General features: G+C 62.9%; 1 protein-coding gene across 6 annotated transcripts in view; it reads left to right on the top strand.

The window, feature by feature from the left end:
* Positions 1-4,837, top strand: part of RXRA (retinoid X receptor alpha) — a 108,453-nt gene extending 103,616 nt beyond the window's left edge. For all 6 annotated transcript variants that reach the window (XM_066255758.1, XM_066255757.1, XM_066255756.1 and 3 more), the window contains exons 7-10: positions 825-957; positions 2,330-2,421; positions 2,873-2,978; positions 4,548-4,837. In XM_066255758.1, coding sequence (XP_066111855.1) covers positions 825-957; positions 2,330-2,421; positions 2,873-2,978; positions 4,548-4,695 — 479 coding nt within the window. In that variant the 3' untranslated portion in view covers positions 4,696-4,837. The remainder of the gene's footprint in view (positions 1-824; positions 958-2,329; positions 2,422-2,872; positions 2,979-4,547) is intronic.
* The last annotated feature ends 16,200 nt before the right edge of the window (positions 4,838-21,037 follow it).

Here is a 21,037-nt window from a genome sequence, read left to right as displayed (position 1 = left end):
CAGGATTACGTGGTTAGTCCACGGATGGGTCAGCCGTGGAACCCGCAGTCTTGGGAGCCCTCGGGAGCGGAGGCCACGGCACTGACCCTCTGACTGTTCCACTGAAGGTGGCTTCGTGCTACCTGACTCATGGGAGTTGTGGAAACATTTGGATACAAGTAGTTTTCAGTTTTCTTTCTAGCCCGTTTCTAAGCCTTGGACGGTTGGTGTGTGGTTTCTCTGCTGGCATCACAGCGTGCCAAGTGGGCCGGTGGCTCAAACACGCCCCGTTTTAGATGGATCGTTGACTGTTTTGTGGGGTTGCACAGAGCACACGTGGAATTCTGAGAGTTTGCTATTGGGGCCCGACGGGCAGCTGCTGCTCCGTGGTTGTGTCAGCAAATCGTGGGAGCTCCCACGTCTCCGTGGCATGGCATGAGCTACCCCGTGTGTCCCAGAGAACAGCGGGCACTCTCACTGATGGCTAAGTGACAGGAGCATCCTGCACTTGGCAAAGAGACTTCCCTGGGCACACGAGTCTGGGGTGCCCAAGTTGAATGCCCGCCGGGATGTTCTGTGAGGGCCTCAGGGCCTTTGCTGCACCAGCGTGCCCTGTAGAGGGGGATGTTTTCCAAGTGGCGGTGCTCAGGAGCCTCTTTTCTGTGGAGCGTTCATGGGATTAGGGTTCCGTGGGGCCCACTCTGGGCACCCTAGCTTCTTGGCTCCCCCAACATGACGGGCCTGTGATGGCACATGCTGCCTTTGAGGGCCCTGGCGAGGGGCGGGCGGGCCCCGGGGGCCTGGACACAGCTGACCGACCGTCTCCCCGCTTCCCGGCGCCCCAGGCTGGAACGAGCTGCTCATCGCCTCCTTCTCCCACCGGTCCATCGCCGTGAAGGACGGGATCCTCCTCGCCACGGGGCTGCACGTGCACCGGAACAGCGCCCACAGCGCGGGGGTGGGCGCCATCTTCGACAGGTGGGGCGGCCTTCTGCCCGGGCTCACGTCCGCATGCCGTTTGCTCCGTTCGCGACGGTCACGGGTGGGGCGCTGAGGGAAGTCTGAGGCGAAGGTCAGCACTCTCCCACCGGGGTCCTTGCGGCCACGCTACTGCTTTGGTTTCTTCCCGCCCAGTCCTCAGTCCCGTACGTGGGGAGGAGAGCTGTGCTCTGTATCTTTTGTTTTTTGTTTTTTTTGTATTTTTCTGAGGTTGGAAACGGGGAGGCAGTCAGACTGACTCCCGCATGTGCCCGACCGGGATCCACCCGGCACGCCCACCAGGGGGCGATGCTCTGCCCACCAGGGGGCGATGCTCTGCCCATCTGGGGTGTCGCTCTGTTGCAACCAGAGCCACTCTAGCACCTGGGGCAGAGGCCATGGAGCCATCCTCAGCGCCCGGACCAACTTTGCTCCAATGGAGCCTCAGCTGCGGGAGGGGAAGAGAGAGACAGAGAGGAAGGAGAGGGGGAGGGGTGGAGAAGCAGATGGGCGCCTCTCTTGTGTGCCCTGACCGGGAATAGAACCTGGGACTTCCACATGCTCGGCCGACGCTCTACCACTGAGCCAACAGGCCAGGGCCACGAGAGCTGCACTCTAAAAAGCAGAAGTTGCTTGTTCTGCAGATATGGCTTCACAGTGTCTGTAAGGTCTTGCGTGCCAGTTTTTGGAGCTGTGACTGTTACGTGTCACAGCCGGCACGTGCCCCGTGTGGTGACCTGTCCCTGAGCGGTCAGCTCCGTCTCAGCCCCTGCTCCTGGCGCCTGCTTGGTGGAGCTCGGCCGCTGCTCAGCACCCCTGGGGGCCTCGTGGGGGCAGGCCAGGCCCGCGCCCAGGTCCCGGCAGCCTGTCTGTTCCGTGTAGATTGTACGCCAGGGACACGGCTCACCTGGCAAGGTGGCCAGGAGCTGCCCGTCCCTGTCTGCTATCCCCTTGACTGGAAGAGGTGGTTGTGATGTGGGCGCTCCAGGGCTGTGCCTTGGGCTGCCGTGCCCTCTGCAACTGGGTGTCGGGTGGCCGTGGGCTTGGTCCCCCATGTCCGTCCGGGTCCCTGGCTCACCTTGGCTTAGCTGTCACAAGGGCCCTTAGTCTCCACTTTCTCAGAATAAAGTCCCACACGCAGAGCCTCTCCAAGCAGGGGGGACACCCCGCCCCAGGGCAGGAAGGGGCAGGCCTGGTGTGGCAGACCTCGAGCCCTGTCCCCCTGCCCGGCAGCTCCCAGGTTGGCCTCGCCCTTCTCAGCGGCCCTCCCGGGCCATGCCAGGCTCCCTGAGTCCTGTGGGTATTTCGGGGGGCAGCCTAGCGAGGGGCCCGGTCTGACACGGGCCTGGGTGTTTGCCCGCTCCCTGCACAGGGTCCTGACGGAGCTCGTGTCGAAGATGAGAGACATGCACATGGACAAGACGGAGCTGGGCTGCCTGCGCGCCATCGTCCTGTTCAACCCCGGTACGGCCTCCCGCCCCGCGTTCTGCACTGGGGGACCCCCGCCGGCCACGGCGGCCCGTTTACGAAGGGGCACAGCCACGCTGCCTCCTCCTCTGGCCCCGCGCAGGTCCCACGAGGCACCCGCTGCAGGCAGTGGGGTTCAGCGAGCCACACTCGTTCGTGCTTTGGCACGGCCTCCGGCTGGGCCTCAGGGTTCTGCCGTCCAAGGCGTGGCGCCGCTGTGCACGAGAACCCTGGGGTCAGGGAGAGCCAGGCTCCGCCTGAGCGTCCAGTGCTGAGGGAGGACAGTGCAGGTGGTGTCCCTGACGGGCAGGCCTACCCTGGGTCCAGCCGGACCGCCCCCCACCTTGGGTGCTGTGTGGAGGGGGCATTCTTGGAGCTGGCCAGTGCGCAGGTCCCCGGGCGGCTTCCCAGGCGGGGGCTCTGACCTGCGGCCCCTTCTCCCCTGCAGACTCCAAGGGGCTCTCGAACCCGGCCGAGGTGGAGGCCCTGCGGGAGAAGGTGTACGCGTCCCTGGAGGCGTACTGCAAACACAAGTACCCGGAGCAGCCGGGGAGGTGAGCCCACCGCGGGCGGATCGCGTGGTCTTGCATCCAGTCCCCCTGCCCCGGCCGGACCGTCGCCAGCCCTTCCGTCACCCCTCCTGGGTGGAGGGGACCCTGGGGAGCACCTGGCTCGCTGGGCCCCGGCGCAGACATGTGCAAACACGCTCGCACACGCTCGCACACGCTCGCACACGCTCCTGTGGCCCCATCGCAAGGTGGGCCCTGTGCCGGCACACAGTAGGTGCTTGTCTCTGTGGAGGACGTGGAGAAGGCCGTGCTGACCCCCACCCCCAGGGGAACCAGCAGAGCAGGGCCTTGGTGCTCGCCCCTACAAGGATGGACACCGGCACATAGTAGGCACTTTGTGAGCGCACGCAGAGTGGACGGATGGCGTGACCCCAGGGCGGAGCTTCCTCTCGCCCGCCTGACAGGGGCTGGGTGGGCAGGGCCGTCTGGTTTCCAGGCTCGCAGTGTGGCGGGCACAGTGGGTGTTGGGAGAAGGGAGCCCGCTCAGCATTGTCCCGATTGTACCCTCTTCTTCCGGAAGGGCACACCCCCCTGGTTTGGGGTCCTCGGGACAGCGGGCCGCCCACCCCCGGCCCACTGGCTGGCGCACACACGGTTAACCGTGTCCGGGCGGCTGGGCCCTCATCTGGTTCGGTTTAGGGGGAAGCTTCCCGGATGGAGGATGGAGTGGCAGGCTGCTTGTTTTTCCTGGCTCCCCGCTGCGGCCTTCGCGCCAGCTCAGCAGAAAACCGCGCGCTTTCTGGCCCCACTCCAGAAAATGGGGGTTGTGGGCAGCCCACCACAGGGCTCCTGCCCCCCCCCCCAAATACAGGCGTTATTAAGTCACGAGGTTCCCCCAGACCTGCAGCCCCTCGAGGGTCCTGAGTGGGGAGACCTGGACAGCATGGGGGGGGCTAGGGGCAGATGCGGACTTTTTTGGGGGGGGGGACATTTGACCCAGTTAGCCGAGCCTGAGGTTTCCCCTCCACGAGCCCCCAGACTTCTCCCGGGGTCCCCTGAAGAGACTCCCGGGGTGGGGGGCCAAGGGGCGTCCTGTCTCAGGCCCGGCTCTGGCAGAGCGGTTTCTGGGGACCGGCTGGGCCTGGCAGGGGCACAGGGCGGGGCTTGCTCGCTCAGACCTCTCTCCGGCTCAGGACCACCTCCCCTTTCTTTGATCTCTCCCTGCGGCAAGTGGCTCTTCTTGTTGCCCCCTCCCTCCCCCCCTTGTGTAAAATACCGTTGCGACTCCCTGGGACCCTCGGAGAAAGCCTGTGTGTTGTAAACGCCCCCACAAAGCCCTGGTCAGCCTTCCTCAGCCCGGCCACTGTCTCGCCCCACCGGCCCCTTCATCCCAGATCCCAGACCTTGTCCACCCTGTGGGTTTTCTTTTGGGGGTCTTCGTGCCCGCCCTCCCGTCTCCAGGCCCTGCCCTGCTATTCCCACTGCTGGAGGGGCTCTCCTTTCCCACTGGGGCTCAGCGCACAGGTCTCTGCACATCTTGGGGGGATCGGGAATGAGGCTTGCCAGGGTGGAGGAGGGTGACCACCCACTCGCCCTCACGCCCGCTCTCCTCAGGTTCGCCAAGCTGCTGCTCCGCCTGCCGGCTCTGCGGTCCATCGGCCTCAAGTGCCTGGAGCATCTGTTCTTCTTCAAACTCATCGGGGACACGCCCATCGACACCTTCCTCATGGAGATGCTGGAGGCCCCGCATCAAATGACTTAGGCCCTGGGGCCGGCCGCCCCGCCTGGCCGCCTGCTGCTCTGCTCTCCTCCACGGAGCCCCGTCCCTGCCCCTTCTCTGCCTGGCCTGTTTGGACGATGGGGTGCAGCCCGTCCCTGCTAAGCCTAAGAGATGTGTTGCCACACTCGTGATTTTCAATACTACTTGTCTCTGGACCCAGCAGGGCAGCGGCCTGGCCACGGACTGGGGTGAGGCTTAGCCAGGCCTGTCTGCTCACCGGGATGCTCAGGGCCGCTCACGGGGACCTCAGGCCCCTGTCCTGGAGCTGCAGCAGGCCGGAAGGGCGGCCCGGTGTGGGTCACTGTGGTCTTGGCTCCCCTGTGAGGAGTGCTTGGCCAGCCCGGCTCCACCCGTGATCAGGGCCGGGGGAGGGGAGGAAGCAGGTGGTGAGGCTGGCGGTCTCCGGTCTCCGTGCAGAAGACCCCGCCCGCTCCCTGGGGCCCGCGGGCGTCTCTGCCCTCCTCGTGCAGGGCGAGCAGCCCCTTTTCCAAAGATGAGGTGCAGCTTAGCCCCGAGCCAGTCACCGCAGGAGTGGACTCTGTTTGGGGTTGGGGCCACCTCGAGGCTGCAGGGGCTCTGTGTGCGCCCACCCGCCTCGGCCTTCTCGGCCTCGTGGCCTCGTTTCAGCTTCTCTTTCCGCCGCCCGCCTCCTCGCTTCGGTCCCGTCCCGCCCAGGGTAACACGCTCAGCCTCTTCCAGGCGCTGAGGAGGGCTCAGGCTTAGTCAGCCTCTGCTTGCTGGAGGGCTAGCCTCTGGCCCCGGCCTTCCTGGACACACTGGCCGTGCCCATGCGGCTCTGCTGCCCTCTTGTGGGCAGAGGTTGCCCCCCCAACCCGGGAGGCCCACAGGGATGCCAGGGGAGGAGGGCCGCTCTCCGAGGTCTCCCATCCGCTGTGCACGTCTGCAGACCGCAGGCAGAGGGAGCTGGGGCAGGCAGCCCGGCGGGGAGGGCGGGCGGGCCCAGCCGGAGCTCCGGGAGAGGCCCCTTTGCCAGCGGGCTGTTCTGTCAGTAAGAGTTTTGGAGTCAGAAACGACTGCAGGCCAGCCTCCTCGGGCAGCTGGCTGTTGCCTGGCTGACGGAGCCCTGGGAGGGAGCCCCTCCCAGCACCTGCTCTGGCTGAGGGGGCCGCGTTCAGCTCAGCACCCACTCATGCAGCCTTCTGACCCAACCCGGGCAAGTGGGCAATCGGGGCGTGCGGGTGGGGGTCCCTCAGGTGGAACTGGCCCCTTTTGCACTGTTATCCCTCCCTCTGGTCTGCATGCTTTCTGTCTCCACAGCCCGAGAACCCGGCATCTGCCCGTAATGGGGGCCCAGCAGGAGCAGGGAGGGTGTGAGGGACGTGGGTGGGGTCCTGTCCATTTAGCCCAAGGGCATCTCTGTAATAGTGGCTTCCCACCGCCTCCTGCCACCCACCTCGAGCATCCCTGGCAGACCGTGTGTGCGGGTGGGGGAGCGGCCTTCCCCAGAGTCTGTGTCCCCAGATGGTACAGGGCCGCGTTCCCTGGCCGGGGCTGGGCAGGAAGGCAGGCCTCTGGGCCTCTGAGGGCAGACGGTCCATTCTTGGCCTTCCTCTGAGTCCCCAGCCCGGGCTGAGCTTGAGGCATCTGTGCAGAGGCTATGAAAGACTCCATGAACACCTCCCTCTGGCCGCCCAGCCACGTGGCCGCTGCCCCTCTGTCCGGGGGGTGCTGGAGCCTGTCTGGATGCCCTCTCCGGGAAGGCCCTGGTAGCCTTTGGGGCGTGGTGGTGACAGGCAGCGAGGCAGGCGTTCTCGACGTGTTCCCTTTCGGGGCCCCCTCCCAGCAGTGGCGATGCGAAGCTGCCCCATACCCAGTACCCCGGTGCCTTCTGCAGCCAGACACACCCGTCTCCCGTGCCCAGCCCCCTCCTGCTGCCCTGGGCCTCTTTCCCAAAGGAGGGAAGCCAGAGGGGTCCTCTGTTGGGGGCTCGGTGTCCCGGGAACTCCGCTGTTCCTGGCCCCGCCGGGCAGTCTATGCAGCCCTGAGGCCCCCCTGGCCACCAGCTCCCGGCCTCCGAGGCCCCCTGGCCCTGTTCCTGCTCCCGCCCGGCCCCTGCAGCCCCCCAGCGCCAGCGTCTTAGGCCCATGGGAGCCGCCCTGTCCTCCCTCACCGGCAGCTGCCATGGTCATCACGCCCACGACACCGTGTTTGGAGGAGTGGACCATGTGGGGCGGTAGCACATTACTCAGTAGCGAGGTAGAGTTTGTATCTAACCAGATCTCCAGTCGTATTACCCATCTGGTTCAATTAAGGTGATTCTTTTTGTAATTATTATTCTATTTGTGGGACAATCTTTAATTTTCTAAAGATAGCACTAACATCAGCTCGATAGCCACCCTGTGCTGGTTTCCGCCTCGGCCTGGCTGGACACTGCCGGGGCCTGCTGCTGCCTCTGGCCAGTTCTTCGGCAGCGTCACCTCCCCCGGCTGTGACATCCAGACGGGGCTCCGGGGGCTGAGGATTGCAGATGACTGCACCCTGAGTTCGGAAGGTGTCAGCAGAGCCGGTGTGCCCCGCCCCCCAATCCCTTTGGAAGCTGACCCCGCTGGGATGTTCACCAAGATGGCCTCGTTCGCTGAGGTGGCCTCATGTCAGCCTCCGGTCACCCGGAAGCCTGCGCGTGGTCAGCAGAGAAGATGGCCGCAGCCCCCTGGGGTTTCCAGGTCTCAGTGTTCCCAAAGGATTCAGGCTGGAGTCTGGGCCGGGGCTCCGTCCTCTCCGGGGCCCCGGGAGGGCCAGTGGGTAACCAGCTGATGTCCCCATCACGGAACTAGGGAGCGCGGCCTGGCCCCCGACCCACGCGGGAGTGTGGCGTGAGAGGCACGTGCTGTGCAGACCCCGCAGGTGGCCGCGCCCCTCCGCAGCGCCGTGGTTCCCAGCGTGGCGCGTTTATTTTTAATCGAGAGACTTTTTTTTCCCCTCTCTGTTTTCCTATAAATTTGCTTCGTATAAGCAAGTACATGAGGGCCCCTCCTTTGGTGGAATCGGGTTTGGATGACTCGTCTCCAGGCGAGGAACCGCATCTATTTTAAGATGCTTTTGGAGCCGACAGCTCGAGCTGGCCCCCACCCTTAGCCATGCCTTAGCCGGGATGCGTAGCTGGCGCTTCTGAGGTGACAGAGAGAGTAAAGATTAAGAGAAATGTCTAAAGCATCGGGAAAGGTAAAAAAAAAAAAAATCTATTTTTGTACAAATGTAATTTTATCCGTCATGTATACTTGGATGATACGGCGGGAGGGGGGCGGGGCTTGTTCTGTTTCTGCTTCCACAGCGTGAGGTGGGTGTTCTGGGGACACACGTGGTTGGGACGGCGACGGAGCAGAGGCAGGGGTTCTCCGATGACAGGGCACAGGCTTCGTGGCGCCGCTGCACAGGGACCTACCCATCCTTCGGGCCCTGTCCCTGCTGCCGCCGCCTCCTGCGACTCTTGACTGTGAAATCACTTCCCGACGCAGTCCTTCTGGGGCAGGGGCCGGGGTGACGGACAGCGGCGTGGGAAAGAAGACAGGAGAACCTGAGAGGAGGAACGGAAAACATGAGCGTTTAAAAATACATCATCCTCTCCTCCAGGCCTCGTTTGTTCTGCTCGGGTTTCTGGTTTGGGTCTGGAAAGTTGGTGCAAGGGGCTCTGGGGGCTTCCTGCTGTCCCCCCGTGGAGGGCCAGCTGTCCTCTGCCTGACCCAGGCCAGGTCCGGACAAGGCTCATCGGCAGGACCCCACATGGCCACGTTCGGCCACTCCCCTGCACCATCTGCTGTGCCCCACAGTTCTCTGGGGTCCAGGGCGGGTGCAGTGGCCTGGGAGGAATCCCTCCGCGTCTGCGCTCCGCCCTTGTGTGACCGCCTACCTGGCCCCAACGTGGGACGGCTCACCCAGTGCCACAAAATGACAGCATCTCACTGCCCCACAGCTACCTGACCGATGCCTGCCCTTGGTCTCCACGCGGCCTGGGGGCGGGGCTGGGCCCGAACCCTCCTGTACCTCCTCGGTTCAACGGGCATCCTCCAGGGAGCCGCTGAGCACCCTGGAGCCGGTCTTGCCCCAGGCCGCTGGACAGGTGGTGCTGAGGTGGAGGGCCGCCCCAGCCAGGAGGGTAACCTTACAACACGGCCCACAGGGCAGAATGTGCTCACACACTCAACATATGTGTGTGCACACACTCAAATGCACAACATTCACACGTTTCCAGCGCTCCCAATGCCTCCCTCCTGGGCACGTGGCCGCTCCAGGGCCACGGACTATGGGTAATTAGGGCGCAGTGGGGGCGGAGGGACACGTCTCAGGCTTTGGCAAGTTCGAGGCAGGACCGAGCAGGCCTCCAGCAGCAAAGTTGGATACCCACTCCCACGCTGTCCCCCTTCCCTGGTGTGCTGGGGTGGTGGTTGCACCCTGGACCTCTGAGCTGCTCTCTGGGCCCGACTGGGAGATTGATTGGTGCCAACGGGACTCGGAACCACAGGAATGATCTGTCCTCTAGTTAAGACCCATGGCCAAGCCAAATGCCGATTGCGGGGCCCTAGGGGAGTCTCATTTCCTTACCTGGTCGGGTCCCTGGCCTCGCCCCCCAGGGTCAGTCTGGACCTCCTGACCTGCCTGGGGTGGGGGTGGGAGCCAAGGACAGGAGGGGCCTGGCCGAGGCCCCCAGGGTCAGTCTGGACCTCCTGACCTGACCTGGGGTGGGGGTGGGAGCCAAGGACAGGAGGGGCCTGGCCGAGGCCCTGGTCCTGCGCCCTCAGCACAGTCCTCAGCGGCCTCTGGACCTTCCTGGCACCGGCCCACTCTGGCTTCCCGTCATAGAAGCTCATGCGTGCCCTGGTGTCGTGCCGGTGTGACCAGTTCTGGGCTGCGCTCCCACTGGCCCAGCACGGAACCCGAGGACAGTGGCCAGACCCTGCCACTGGTGACCTCTCAGACTCAAAGTGTCAGAGTGGACTGGCCATTTAATTGAGCATTTCCACCCACCCTCCAGCCCCAGAACCTTCTACATAGAAGGCCAGAGAGAACCCAGAGGGGTCCGGCCTGCAGACCCCTTGGGAGGAGTCCTGGGCCTGGAGATAGGCCCAGAGGCAGGACCAGCCCAGCCCCCAGCCCCTTGGTGTGGAGGAACCCCCAAAGAAATGCCTGGCTGTTGGTGCCCTGGGTCCCTCAGAACCAAAGCCCCAGTGCTGTGTCCCAGGTGCGAGGCAGCACTGCCCCCTGCTGGTGATGCTGGGGCAAGGCCACCCTGGTCCATGGGGTCCCTTCCCATCTGTGGGTGTTTCCTGCAGTCCCTCCCCTGACTCCTTCCCTGCTGCGGCCGCTTCCTGCCTGAGGTGCCCGTGGCTTCAATCACTGCTTCCACTGGGCTCCTGACCCTCTAAGTGCTGCTGCCCCTTTGGCATGGGGGCCCCCTGAACACTAGAGTCACTGGGAGCTTTAGGGGACCCTGACACCCAGACCACCCCCCAGGACGATCAAATCACAAGGTCTTGGGGGGGGGCAGCTGGCTTCGTGCTTTGTGAAGATGCTGGGAGTGGGCCCTGCAGCCCTACTGTGCTCTGAGCCTGGGGTGGGAGGTGGGGCAGGCTCTGTGCTCTCTGGGCCTCAGCTTCCCCGCCTTCTCAGTGAGGACGGAAGTCCCCATGTCCCACGGCCGCTGTGATGAAGGTGTACAAAGGCCTTGATCAGCCAGAGAAGGCCCTGAAAGCTCCACTTCCTGCTTGATTTTGGTGTGAAGAGGCCCTAATGCAGGGGAACCCTGGGCAAGGGGAAGAGACTGGAGCCTCAGAGAGTCAGCCGGGGGTTCCTCTCTGGCCTGGGTTCCGGGGCCCAGTAGGTGATGTCAGGAGAGGGACTGGGAAGGTGGTTGTGCCCTTGAAGGTGAAAATCCAAGATTTCAGAGCTGCTTGTGGGGGCGTATGGGAATCAGGGGAGACTTCGTTCCTTCATTCATTCATTCACCGGACAGACTTGTCAGACCCAGGTGCTGAGGGGTGGCTACATCATTAGGGCAGGAAGGGGGGGGGGCACCGCAGGACAGAAATCCCAGAGCACCTGGGCAGCCCCCACTCCCCTCTCCCAGGGAGAAAGCATGATCACTGTGATAAAGGGTCAGAGCTGGTGACATCAGTATGAACTCATGTTGAGGCCCAGAGGCCCCCCCCCCACACACACACACACAGTGTGACCAGGCACAGCTGTCCTTGACGCTGAGCCTCAGGCCTGTCTTGACCCCTGGTGGCCCCAACCTAACCCAAAGGGCTGGCTTGTGGAGCCTGCGCAGCAGGACACTTGCACCCCGTGGGGCTGAATAAGCCGGCTTCCGCCTTGGGACCCGTGTTTACAAGACTGGACCTCGCTCAGCAGGTGTGTTCCCAGGTATTTATACAGCTGATTTGAAAACAAATGTTCCCCCTCCCCCCGCCGCCCAAACCTGCATGTGGACATTTATAGCAGCTTATTCATCATCGGTGAAAACTGGGAGCAGCCGAGATGCTCTTGGGCAGGTGCACAGATGCACAGACGGCGGCCCGTCCTGACGGCGAGTCCTCCCTCTTAGGGATGGAGAGAAAGGAGCTCGCCGAGCCAGCAACGGAGACAGCTGGACCACGGAGTGAGAGAAGCCTGAGAAAGGAGAGTGGAGGCTGCACGCTGCCCGGTTCCACTCGCCGGACATTCTGGAAAAGGCGGAAGGGTGGAGATGGTCAGCGGACCAGTGGTGGCCCGGGGTCCAGCGGGGGCAGTTAGAGCAGGGGCCGCAGGGGAGGTGGTGAAGACAGTGGAATCACTGCGCGGGACGTCGTCCTGGCGGACGCAGGACACTCCGCCTTTATCAGAACGGGGGCGGGGGGGGGGGGCTTTCCAGCAGAGCGCGCGCCTTGCCCGTGTGTGCACCTGAAGATGGCTTCGGAGGCCGGGAGAAGCCAGGGTGGACCACAGACCGTGACAGACAGAGCCCCCTGCCCAGCACCCCAAAGGTCCGAAAGAACCACACCGAAGGGGCGGAGGAGAACGGCGCTGGCCCAGTGGCGCCGGACGCAGCAGGGCTTGTGTAAACAGAGGAGAAGGTTGCTAGCTCGGTGTGACTGTCCCCTCCCTGCTCAAGCTGTTTCCCCAGGGCTGTGGGTTCACAGCGGAGGTGCTGCCGCCCGGGTCCTCTGGAAAGGAACGGTTGAGCGTGGTGGCGGCAGCCAGGCTTGTCACTGTTGGAGTGGAAGTGACAGACCAGCCGGGCGAGGCTGGAACACGTTGTGTGATACAAGGGTCAGGGCTGGAGACATCAGCAAGAACTCGTGCTGAGTTCCACACGGGCGGCTACAGCTAGCGATCCGTACCCACCTGTGAACCTGACGTGGGTTAGTGCACGCGGGTCTCCCGCTCGGGCCGAGGGCCTGCATGCACGTGGTAACACCCCGAGGGCAGCAGGCACACCTGGGCCCACACCGTGTCTCCACCACCATCTCCCATCCGAGGACTAGGGCTCCTGCGGCAACGGCTGGTCTAGGGGCCGGGCAGGAATAGCTCCTCCCAGGGCCAGAAAGGAAAAGAAAACAGCAGCAGAGACCCAGCGATGGGGGGGGGGTGGGGAACGTCACAGGGACCCAGGAGGTGGCCGACCCAAGCTGGGGCAGTTAGAGCTGGGACGAATAAATAGGGTCGTGTGGATGATAACCCAAAGGGTAACAAGTAAATATCCACGAGGTCATACTCCTGGGAACAGACGACCAAACACAAACAAACTGCGAAGAAGGCGAATTCCCGGCGGCAGAATTCCAAGTGCGGGAAGACGCTCCGCCCTCGGGGGCCGGTGCCGGGCACCCCTCTTCTTCCAGCCCCAGGGCCCCGGGGACTTCCCTACACAGTGGGCAGCACAGGAAGGGACAGAAGAGAGGGACTGCACAGAGGGGGCGGGGGAGACACCTGGCAGACATGCCTCAGCGCATGCCCAGGGTCAACCTCGACAGTGACGGGTCGGGGCGACATCATGGACCCATGGATACGAGGGGAGGGGTCCTTGGTGACAGGTTGTGGTCTTCTCCCCAACCCACCTCAGTCTAACCACCAGGAACACACCAGACAAATCCTGATGAAGGATATTTGACAGAAGACGGCCCTGGCCAGTCCTCCCCCAAACTGTCACAAACACGGGAGGCCTGAGTAAGGGTCCCGGCCCAAGGAGAGCCCAGGGAGATGGCCCAGTGTCACGTGGGTCCTGGATGGGGCCCCGGGCCAGGAAAGGACATGTGGACAGGAACAATCACTCGCGGACCTTGGGTCATTCACTCATTCCTGCACTAATGCTAGATGTCAGGGGAGGGCCGCAGGGGATGTGGGGGCGTCTACAGCAGGGCTTCGGGCCTCTGGGCTGTTCTTGCAGCTCTGGTTCATCTAGAATGATTCTAAAATAAAGAAATTTACTTAGAAAATTAAAGCAGTATGTATACATAAAAAATGTCACATTCCGTTGCCTAAACACTTACTCATGGAAACCACCTGTTTGCTGAGGACCCCGGGAGGGATCCCAGCTGTTGTGGATAAGGATTTAGCTTTTCCAAAGAGATTCCACATCGGGCCTTTAAAAAATATCCTTTATTCAGGAAAGAGAGAGAGGGAGAGAAAGAGTGGGGAGGGGAGATGGTGGACGAAGGGAGGGGAGGGGTCTGGTGCTGGGGGAGCGGCCGATAGGTGGACAGGCTCCCCTCCATCTCTCCCTCCCACCCTCCCTCCTTCTAAGGTTAGGACCGCTAACTAGGTCACTGTTGCTGTGCCCGAGCCTCAGTTTCCCCAGGTGTAAAAGCTCTTTGGGGATCGGGATGACCCAATCACAGCCAAGCAGGAGCAGCCTGGACAGAACAACAGGCAGGTTGGCAGTCCGCCCCGGTTGTCAGCATCTCCTTTTGGCCACCAGAGGGGAGCATCGCCTTGCAGAGCGCATTCCGCCACCGAGTCCCGTTGGCTCCTGCTGATTGGCTGAGCCCTGCTGTCTCCTTGGCAACCGTCTCCAGCCCTCCCTCTCCCAGCGCACCGCCCGCCGCGCTGTCCCCTCGTCTTGTGCCGAGGACCGTGCCGGGCAGTGTCAGCAGCTGTGATTCCACCTGGGCTGAGGGCTCTGCTGGGGACACAGCGGAGAGGTGGAGGGACCGTCCCTTCCCAGCGGGCCAGCGCATCCCCAGTTGGCGGCGGGGAGTGGACGGACGGTTCACTTGCTGCCCAGGGTCCAGAGGTTGTGCAACGCGGGGGATGGGCTGGGGAAGCAGGGTGCTGGGACATCCACCAGGCCGGTCCTGGAGGAGGTCCCGTGGGAGCCCCCTCTGTGGCCAGACGTTGTCAGGTGCGAGAACACATTGTGAGTTTTGGTCCCCAATCTGACATCCTTAGCTATCCCCAGCACAGGGAGTCTAATTCACATCAGGGGGCCCGCCCATGGCCCCCGCTAAGCCCTGGGGGGCAGGTTGGGAGTGTGAGGAGGCGGTAGGGAGAAAATTTACATGAGTGGCCAGGGTGGCGGCCATAGTGCCTGCCGGGCAAAGATAAAGGGAAGGACATGCCAGCAGGGAACAACGGGTGCAAAGGCTCAGAGGCGAGTGGAGGGTGATGACGTGGGCCCACGAGTCCAGTCAGTTAAGGGCGGGAGGGTCCACACCCCTTAGCATCTCCAGATGTCTGATGGTTCTGGCTGCCTCCTCTCAAACCCACTTTAAATGACTCTTAGCTCTTACCCACACTTCATGGACATTCCTGCCTGCTCTTGGTCAAGCGCCTGCTGTGAACCTCTGTAGCTGCTCACCCAACGGAGCTCCCCATCTTCTCCTCGGGGTCCCTGAGACCCCAACTCAGGACCAGGCACCCAGTGCAGCTGGTCACATGACCCATGGTTTGAATGTAGACCCCAGAGGAGGGAGCTGTGGTTCAGTAAATGTCACACAGTGTCTGATTTGACTGGACATTCATGCCGGGAAGAGTCAGAGACTTGGGGCAAAGGTGATAGCGTTGGACCCTGAGTATCCACTCATCCATTCATCCATCCATCCATCCACCCATCATCCATCCACCCATCATCCATCCATCCATCTATCATCCATCTATCCATCATCCTTGCATTCCTCATCCATTCATCATCTATCCATCCATCATCCATCATCCATCCATCATCCATCCATCCATCCATCATCCGTCCATCCATCATTCATCCATCATCCATCCATCCATCCATCCATCATCCGTCCATCCATCCATCCATCCATCCATCATCCATCCATCCATCCATCATCCATCATCCATCATCCATCCATCCATCATCCATCCATCCATCATCCATCATCTATCCATCCATCCATCATCCATCCATCCATCCATCATCCATCCATCCATCATCCATCATCTATCCATCCATCCATCATCCATCATCCATCATCTATCCATCCATTCATCATTCATCCATCCATCCCTGCTGGGAAACCCATGTGGCTGGCCCTGTGCTGGCTCTGGAGAGGGCATTCAGCACAGAGTTGGCCCCACAGAAATACAACCTGGGCCACATATGTGACTAAATATTTTTCTGGTAGCTGCATTAAGAGCCACACGGATTTTAATAATCTATTTTATTTAACCCAATATGGCAAACTCTTATCATTCCAACAGGTAAGCAACATAACAATTATTAATGAACCATTTCACGTTTGTGTTTTGGACGCCACGTCTTTGAGACTGGGTGTGTATTTTATACCTAACAGACTCTCTCTCCACTTGGGCTCGCCACGTTTCAAGCTCTCAAAGCCACATGTGGCTCGTGGCTGGCGTTTTGTACAGGGGAAGTCTGTAACATCCTCGGGGCTGCGTGCAGGCTGACCTGTGCCTGGAGGCGGCCATGTTCAAGGTGCTGTGGAAGCACAGAGGAGGAGCAGACAGTGGGGAGAGGGGTTTGGAAGGCTTCCCAGAGGAGGTGGCACTTGAACCGGACACTGAAGGATGAACAGGAGTTCTTTGGGTATGACACAGAGAAAAGGAAATCTTCTAATTTTATTCCTGGGACCCCAGGAGGGGCTTGTGAGGATCAAGGACGGTCTGAAGGAACCAAGGACCTGCAGTGGCCTCTCCCAGGTGTTCCTGAAGAACCGCTGGTTTAAATCCTGCTTTTCCCGCCCCTGGGCCGGCGCTGACGGTTTCCGACTCCGAGTTACAAGCCCTCGGGCCTGGATGTTGAGCTACCTTACTAGCGGGCAGACCGCACACCGTGAGGTGTATCACCCCAGTCCTATCCCTCTTTTCGAAGGCCACCACGGCCCCCTGAGAACCTTCCACACCCTTAGCATATGTGTTCCCGGGAGGAGGTGCGGGTGGGGAGCCCCACTTGTCTGTGCCCTGGCGCGGTCTCCGGGGTTCTGCTTGTGGCATCGTCCTGGGGTCTAACTAAGACCTCTCTTGCTGCTGCAGGGACCCCGGTCAAGGCTGCTTCACAGGGCTCCTCAGGGGTCCCCTGTACCGATGACTGTCCCATGGACCGGCCTGGGAAGCCAGTGTGTTCTTAAAAACCTTTAGTCGTGAATGTTCCAGGATGTTTCCACAAAGAATCAAAGATTCCACCACGCAGGAGCGTCCCTGGAAAGGCGGCCAGGGTCGGGGTGGACCAGGGCTGTGACAGGTCGGAGTGAGGAGGCGCCCTCCCACACTCTGGGGGTGCCAGCTGTCCCACTGTAGAAAGAGGGGCTGTTCTGTGGTTCTGCGGTTCCGGTTCCGGGTGGTGCGGGGGCGGCAACAAGGCCTCCCCTCCCCTCCAAACCTCCCTCCTCTGCCGTCTGGAATCTGAGCACCAGGCCCCAAGCGGCGGGCCAAGCACAGCCCTCCCCCCTTGACAGACACTTGCTGCACCCGGTCCCCTCCCGTTCTTCTGGGGGGGCGGTGTCCTGGGAGGGATGGAGCAGGGCCCAGCGGTGTGGCCACTGTGAAGGGTGCTCGTGTCAGAGTCCAAACTCCATGTGGAGTTGAGGAAGGAGAGCCCAGGGTGACCGAGGGAAAGCTACCCACCGCAGCCCCACCCGGCCCGGTTGGCGGGAAGTGCGGGCGGGCCCAGCCGGCTCCCCGGGGAAGAGGGGAGTGGCAGGTGGGAGGGGCGGGGCCTAGAGGGGAGTGGCAGGTGGGAGGGGCGGGGCCTCCGCGTGAGAAGATGGGGCTTAGAGTCGGGCCCCAGGACCCCCATGCGGCCTCTGTCTCATCACCTGTGAGGTGAGGGACAGCTGTGCCTCGCCGGACACTCCCTTCCTTGCCCTCCCCCACCTGGGCCCCTTCAGGCCAATGGCCTCTCAACTCGGTGGCCGGGGGAAGTGAGTGGGAAACACAGGGGACCCGGGAATGTCCAAGAGAGGTCCGGCCCTGGCCCGGCTCCGGGAGGGCACCTGGGGTCTTGGGAACATCCTGCCCCACCCGAGTGTCTTTGTCACCCTGGGGCCTTGGGCCAAGCCAGAGAGTCTCTGCTGCTGATGGATTTATGAGGTCCTGGGGCCACACGGGATCCACAGAGGTCAACCCTGTGGGTGGTCTGCCGTGTCCATGTGACGGACCCCAGTGAGAAGCTGGCCACCAAAGCTCAGGCAGGCTCCCCTGGTTGGCAACACCCCGTGCGAGTGGTCACACGCCCTTCTGGAGAATCGTCACCCACACACCACCACTGGGAGGGGAGCCCGGGAGCCCGAGCCTGGTGTCCCCTGGACGCTGCCCTGGACCCCTTCCCTCCGCCCTCTCGCTGAAATAAACCGTGACCGTGAGGATGACGGCCTCCTGAGTTCGGGGAGTCTTTCCAGTCACAGAACCTGCGGGGGTCTTGGGGACCCCCAACCCGCAGTGTCGGCATGACCGCAGTCAGGCGAGGGGAAGGTGTCCCCCATTTTTGTCGCAGCACACAGCAGGTGGCCCCCCATGGTACATGTCAGACTCTTTCAGACCCCGGGCCTGTGACACCTGTCTTGCCGGGCCTGTCCGCCTGGGCCTCCACCGGGCACTGCAGGGTCCCCAGGGCCTCCACCGGGCACTGCAGGGTCCCCAGGGCCTCCACCGGGCACTGCAGGGTCCACAGGGCCTCCACCGGGCACTGCAGGGTCCCCAGGGCCTCCACCGGGCACTGCAGGGTCCCCAGGGCCTCCACCGGGCACTGCAGGGTCCCCAGGGCCTCCACCGGGCACTGCAGGGTCCCCAGGGCCTCCACCGGGCACTGCAGGGTCCCCAGGGCCTCCACCGGGCACTGCAGGGTCCCCAGGGCCCACCGGGCACTGCAGGCGAGGGAGCCCCCCCCCCCCGCGGTGGGCAGGCCCTGCCGTGTGCACAGGGCCCGGGTCGAGGACTTGCCGCTCCCCAGTTCTGAGCCTTCTGGGCCCAGGGAGGCAGACGGGCTCTGTGGTCTCAGAGGGTGGACTGCCAGGGGGCAGTGCCGGGCTCCTTGTCCACTGGCTTGGGCGATACCTCCATGTTGCCCTCAGCACGGCCTTGGCAGTGTCCGGGGGAGCCTGCCCCAGCTCACAGCTCCTCCGAGGGTCCTCCCGGGCCAGCCTCCCAGAGGTGCCTTGGGGCCCAGCAGGGTGTCTGCCCGGCCCCTAAGCCCTTGCTCAGAGTGTCCCCACCGAGACCACCTTCCCCGTCTTAGCCTGGGGCACACCTGGGCCTCCTTTGCGGTTCAGAGGCCCGTTCTCCCCTGAGCCCTCGGAACCTGCCTCCAGGTGAGCAGCCCTGGACAGGGGCTGCTTTCATTAAAGCTCCGTGTGGAGACGTGGCTTCCCCGTGGCCACAGGCGTGGTCAGTGGAGCCGGGAGTCACACGCAGGTCCGCCGAGGCCCGGCCTGGTCTCCACGCTCTGCCCCGCCCCGCCCTGCCCTCTCCCAGCCTCAGCCTCCGCTTGGCCGGCCAGCAGCTCGGGCCAGGGTCCCCCGCATCCAGGGCGACGGTCTGTGGCCTCGTGGCCATGTTGTCCCCGGTGTCCAGACCGGGGCAGGGGGGGTGGACACGCGCTTGGATCTGGCTGGAGCCTGACGCCTCCCTGGCCTGCAGACGTGGCCAGCCACCCCCTCCCTGCCACGTCGCCGTCTCCACCCCAGCAGTCAGGAAGCTGTGAGCTCTCACTCTCTTTTTGTGAATTTTTGGAGGGTTGTTGGTGCAGGAAACATCTGGCCATGGTCCAAGGAACATAATAAAAAAAAAAGAGAGAAAGAGGGGTGGGAGGAGGCAAGGGTGGGGGAGGCTTGGAAAAACCATCTGATTTCACTTTGCAAAGACAACTGCAATTATGCCTCTGAGGGTTTCATAGTCATTTCAGATTCAAACCATGCTGGTGACGTCAGCGGGAAAGTATGTGGCCCGGGGTGGTTTTGTGGCACACACAACATGCAATGCCCCCCCCCCCCAGCCGGTTCCTGGCCCTGTGGCCAGGACAGCTGATGACCTACGGGGTCTTTTCCAGAAGGAAGCAAGCGGATGTGGGCAGAAGGGGGTCCCTTGCTTTGGACTTACTGGGCCATCTGGCCTCAAACGCCAGGCCTGGGCCCACTGGGCGGGAGGGGGTGCCCCAGGCAGGAGGGGGTGCCCCCAGCTTCTCCGAGAGGTTCAGTTTCTGCGAGCCCCCCGTGCCCGGAGGGCAGCACCTGGCTCTCTGAGCCCACTCTGTGCTCGGCCAGGCCTTTGCCACGGCGGCTCAGCTCCAGCCTGCCCCTCGGTCAGCCCTGTGGTAGCATGGGGCTGGTCCGTGTCCCCTCATGGTGTCCCCAGCTCCTGGCCCCCCTGGGAGTGAAGGTGGCTATTCATCTCTGTCCCTCCTGCCCTGGGAAGGTTCTGGTCCCTGGGGTCAGGACCTTGTTCTTCCTGGTACCGGCTGCTGGGGTCTCTGGAGGGTGTATCCCCGAGCCAGGGTCCTGGGACATAACAGGAGCTGCCCAGAAAAGGGGGTCACTTCCTGTCACCAAGATTCCAGGAACCCTTGTCCCCAGACAGAGCCCAGGCCTCCAGATCACCGCAGCCTCCCCTGTGGACCTGGGGCAGGGAGGGGCTTGCCTACCCCTTGGAAAGCCATCACAGCCTGCCATCTCTGGGATGTCCCAGCCTGGGGGTCTGCACAGGTGACAGCCTAGTGCCTCCTCCAGGTTTTGTCTTAGAAATGAGCAGAGTCCCAGAGGACGTGTGACTCACAGCAGGGCCTGTGCCAGTGGGAGTGCCACACGGAGGACTGGGGTCTGTTAGGGGCCTTGGCACCTGGTGGTAGGCTTCCGCCTCGAGTGGCCCTCCCTGTGACAGGCCCTGCTGGCTGGGGGGGGGCAGCCTGGCCCAGGACAGAGGCCATCTGTCTGGGAAGGCGTCCGCCTCGGCCGCAGAGCCTTGAGTCACGGGCTGGGGCCTCCTGGCCTCTGGGGGGTCTGAAGACATTTCTTCTGTGGAAACTAGCCTCTGGCTGTCTGCTGAGCAGGGAGCCCTGGGCCCCTCCTGCCTGCGGGGCTGTGGCTGTCCTCGGCTGGTTCTCTTCGCCTGACTTCCCACGGCCAGGGAGGGGCAGGGGTCAGCCTCCAGCCAGCGCCTGCCCCCTGAATCTGGGGGGTTGCTTCTGTCAGCATCTCACTTTGGGGTGAGATGGGACAAAGAATGTCAAGGTCTGGCTGTCTGCGAACAAACCTGAGTCCTTTGTTAACCCTTGAGGGGGAAGCTGGGTGGGGGCCGGAGGTCCAGGGGGGGTCACCCTCCTGGAGGGAGGAGTGGCAGGTCTGTGGGCACTTGCTGACGCTGCTGAATGCCACAGCTGCCACCTTGGGCGCCCCCACCAGACAGCTGGTAGGGTGGCATGCACCTGCCTTGTGGGGGCCAGTTCTCTGCTGGGGCCCCTGGCTGTAAACGGTGGGTCAGAAACTCTCCCTGGAGCCCCTTGAAACACTCATCCCTGGCAGGAGACGCTGCCAGCTGAAATGCAGGCACCCAGGGCCCCGGAGCGTGTGCTGATATAGCTGCGGGCAGTGGGTCTGCGTGGCGACCCGTGGGTCAGCGTCCTCTGAAAGAGCAGCGGTCCGTGGCCGAGCTCCGGACCGCACCTTCTCTTCTCCCTGTAGTATCGTGGGAGAGGCACGCAGACAGTCCGGCCGGCCAACCTCAGGCGGCCGCTCTCCAGACTGGACAGGGGCCTCCTGGCTGGGTGCGGGCGAGGAAAAGACCAGCGTGGGTTATTCCCAAGTGGCCTTGGCAATATGGTCCTGGGGTTTCTACAGGGGACATCCTGTGACCAACTCCTCCTCCAGGAAGCCCTCCTGAGCCTGCCCTGCCTCTCCTCCTCCAGGAAGCCCTCCTGAGCTAACCCTGCCTCTCC

Source organism: Saccopteryx bilineata, chromosome 2 (genome assembly GCF_036850765.1).
Source record: "Saccopteryx bilineata isolate mSacBil1 chromosome 2, mSacBil1_pri_phased_curated, whole genome shotgun sequence".
NCBI lineage: Eukaryota > Metazoa > Chordata > Mammalia > Chiroptera > Emballonuridae > Saccopteryx > Saccopteryx bilineata.
The sequence above is the reverse complement of the archived record's forward strand: the minus strand, read 5'-3'. Positions and strand labels throughout refer to the sequence as shown.